Genomic DNA, 3,938 nt, shown 5'->3' on the forward strand with positions numbered 1-3,938 from the left:
TTTTAAACAAGGTCGCTATTTGATAAAAATCCCTTTGAATTGTTTATATAATTAAAAACACTTAATAAATACAGAATTTTACTTTAAAAGATGATTGCCACTCACTTTCATTTGTTTCTCTACCCAACAAACCCCAAAACAAGGCAAGAAACCATCGCTAAGATACCAAACCAGAAAGTGACCAACCCACTAAATTGTTCATCTTTCTTCTTGATTTGGTTGAGATAACTCTACAATTACTTTAGCACTAACGTCAGTTTAAGCCTAAATTCACTGTGTGTGTAACTGGGCATTGCACGATGTCATCATTTAGTCATAATAACTAGTAGAAATTAAACAAAAACCTCAATTCTAGTATTGTTTGTTTGTAGTTAAGTACAAAGCTAAACAATTGGCTATTTGTGCTCTGCCCACCACCGGTATCAAAAGTTAATATAGGTATTAATATAAAAAAGAAAAGAAATATTTTCTCTTTTCAAAAATTTTCAGGGAGCCTGGCCTCCCTTTCCTCTTCTGTTTACGACGGTGCCTTCTGCAATGGAAACTACGCTGCAGGGCTATTATCAAGATGCACGGATGTTAGAACATGAAAGGACTGTAACAAAGTGATGAGGCTCCAAAATCGTTTTAATATAAAGTACTGAACCCTCTGTAATTGAGAACTGCAAATTCTGTAGCGAATTTATGTAACCCTTGTTGAAGTGGTATATGTAAATATGACACAGGGAAAAGGAAGTCATGAGCTTGGCCATGACAGCTTGCAATGGAGCATTTTGCAACTGAAACTATAATGCAGGGTTATTGTTATGATACACGGTCTTCAGACAGTGCATGACCAGACTGTAATGACAGGGTGAGGCTCCAAAATCATTTTAGTTGTAATATAACGTACTGAACCCTTTGTAGTTGAGACCTGCTAACTCCCAAGCAAATTTACAGAGCCTTTACTAAAGAAATATATTTAAAATGATACATTGAAAACAAAATTATAATGTTTAATCTGCCCAAATGCTTCCTTTTTTTTTCTCACTTTTCCTCACAGTATTTCCTTTTATTTTTAATTACATAAGTATAAATAAGGATACTTTAAGTAGTATCAGTAACAACAAACATTTGGCATAAAATGATGAAAAAATGAAGTGTCTTAAATACGTTCAAAAATTATATCAAATTGTTTACTCAAACTTTTTCTTATATCCATGCCAAACCACACCCCATCACCTATCTTAGTCTCCTAAGTCTAATTATTAGAAGAGCCATTCTATCAGATTTCAATGCCACCATGAATGAACAGGATCACATTGAATGATAACCTTCATATTTAAAATTATATGCTAGAGTCATACATTTCCACAGATTTACTGAATGTATCGTAAAAGAGATTTTGAAAAATTTATTGTTCAGATTCTACAACAAATTTATAGTTGTTTAAATCTCCCTGGCAATGTACAGTGCATTCTGAGGAAGACGAAGAAAAAAAAAATCAATCAAATGTGTATAAAATTTGATAAAACCTTTATAGTTTGAAAAAAAGAAATACCTATGGTTTATTACTGAAACAATTTGTATCTTTATGTGTGTTTGATACTGTATTATATTCAATCCCATGTAATGGTGATATTCTTAAAATACCCTTCAGAACTTACTAAGTTCTTCAAACAACTTTATAACATCAGTTTGGGAAAAAAAAACATGAGATCTATTGTTTGCCAATAATTTTATATAACTTACCACAAAAACATTTGTTTTCTCTGATATCTGGTTGAGACAAACTTTTAAAAAACACCATTTGAACAGGTTTGTTTCTACACAAACAACTAATTCAAATATATCATGCACTGGATGACAAAGATATTCTCAAATAAACAGCAATCTGGTGATGTTTGAATAAACTTCCTTTAAGCACTACAAAAGAAATACAGGGCTTATCTAAACAAATGGAAACAATTTAATGAACACACTTTTTATCATCTTCTGTGAAATTTGAAGAACCTCAAGGTCTGTACTTAAACAAGAACATGCCATATTTACATACAATATACAAGTGAAACAATTAAACTGAAAAAAATCTTTGGCCATAATCATGAATGCATGTTTTTGTTGGTTTATTGTAAAGCACAAAGCTACACAAAAAGCCATCTGTGCTCTGTCCATCTCGCGCATTAAAACCCAATTTTTAGGGTTATAAGCCCACTGACTTACTGCCGAGTCCATACAAAAACTGCTATAAACACAATTTTAAGCAAAATCTATGAGAACTTTATTATTTTGTATTTGGAAAATAGACACACAGATTCAACACTTTTTCTGAACCAGAAAGATTCAAAATAAATTATAGTAAGATTCTGAATTTTGTGATATGCAGTATAACATGAAACATTAAACAGAATTTCAATATTAATAAATACAAGATGTGGCTTAGTGATGACTTTCTTGCATTTTTTCCCTAAATGTTTAACCTCAGTATAGCTCAGATGCATCTCATAAACAATGGTTCATTTATGACACAATAACATGAAACATAGAAACTATCAACATCCATAACAAATTTCAGCTTCTCTGTTAAATTCCTGGTAATTTTATTGTTTCCATGAACAACATTCTTTAGTTTAAAGTCCCAAAAATTACATTACTGTCTCATTCACACAGTTTGCAATCCTCAAACACATCATTTTATTTCTAACACTTAGCAGTAAACAACACGACTTCGTGGTCGCAAACGTCTATCAGTTTGTTTAATTGTCTGCTGTAATGAAGTCTGATTACAGACCAGATCTTCTCTAAAATGTTGCAAGTTCCATTTCAATTTTAACACATGGTTTCGGAGTTCTTTTGTTTTAAAAGCTAAGAGATTTTTTTGATGCGGATGCATGTGAAAACTTTTATACTGAATGCTTTCCTCAATGAGTTTTTCCATGTTTTTCTGCACAGTTATTCTTTGAGACCTGTATTTTTCCTGGAAACGAATGTTTTTACATTTATTCTTTCCAAGACTGCTACTTTCGTGTGTAATATTCATTACAACTGGACGCTTATTAAATGCAACACTATCATCAAACACTATTGCAGCACGATTTCCTACACAGCTGGGAGTTCCTAAGAAAAATATTTTCCGATCTTTTAGCAAAACAGTATGTAACACTTTATTTTCAATATCCATATAAGCATTGTTTTCTACCTTACTGTTTTCAGTTTCATTGTTTTCAGCATCAGGTTCTACCTCAAAAATACTGACAATTTCATCATCCTCATCCTCTTGTGGCCTGATAAGGTCACATTCAGAGTTTGTATGTATGACCTCCCCAAGGTGATCATTCATTTTTGGCATTTCCATTTCAGTGCTTTTATGGTCAACATGGTGCTCTCCATTTTGTACCAGAAGCTACAGAAACACACACAGTGTAAAAACATTTTGTAAAAGAAAAAAAAAAAATGAATAACACTCTTACTGAAAATACTTTAATTACTGAAAATGTTCATTTACTTGTTCTGCAGTTTAAATAAAGCTTAAATAAAACCCCACTTAACTCATAACCATTTTGTGCTTGTTATAGTTTTCATGCTATAAGTTTTAAATTAGTAAGCAAATGTTAACAAAATTTGGTATATTATCAGTAAACATTACAATGCTTTAATATGCAAAATATCAAATGTTTTTATTAAGTCTTAAGGTTTGTAAAGCAATGTTTTTCTCATGCCCTTTTTTTTTCTTTTAGCATGGTGCCTATCTAACATGCGAAGTAATTTTCATTTTAAGATTAAAAATACTTTTATTTATCAGAAAAGTTTCAAATTTCACATGCAAAATCTCTATAATGTCCAGATAGTTATCAAACATTTCTTAAAAAAAACTTTATATTGTATTTATTATTATCAGTAACGAATCTCAGTACTGGATGGGTAGATTTGACCTGAACTCTTAACCACCATAAAAAATT

At 31.3% G+C, this 3,938-nt stretch overlaps 1 protein-coding gene across 3 annotated transcripts in view; it reads right to left on the reverse strand.

The window, feature by feature from the left end:
- Positions 1–1,378: 1,378 nt before the first annotated feature.
- The window catches only part of LOC106462630, a 14,857-nt gene continuing 12,297 nt past the window's right edge, over positions 1,379–3,938 (reverse strand). For all 3 annotated transcript variants that reach the window (XM_022389943.1, XM_013922572.2, XM_013922573.2), the window contains one exon: positions 1,379–3,382. In XM_022389943.1, coding sequence (XP_022245651.1) covers positions 2,687–3,382 — 696 coding nt within the window. In that variant the 3' untranslated portion in view covers positions 1,379–2,686. The remainder of the gene's footprint in view (positions 3,383–3,938) is intronic.

The sequence above is a fragment of the Limulus polyphemus genome, unplaced genomic scaffold (genome assembly GCF_000517525.1).
Source record: "Limulus polyphemus unplaced genomic scaffold, Limulus_polyphemus-2.1.2 Scaffold1213, whole genome shotgun sequence".
Lineage (NCBI taxonomy): Eukaryota > Metazoa > Arthropoda > Merostomata > Xiphosura > Limulidae > Limulus > Limulus polyphemus.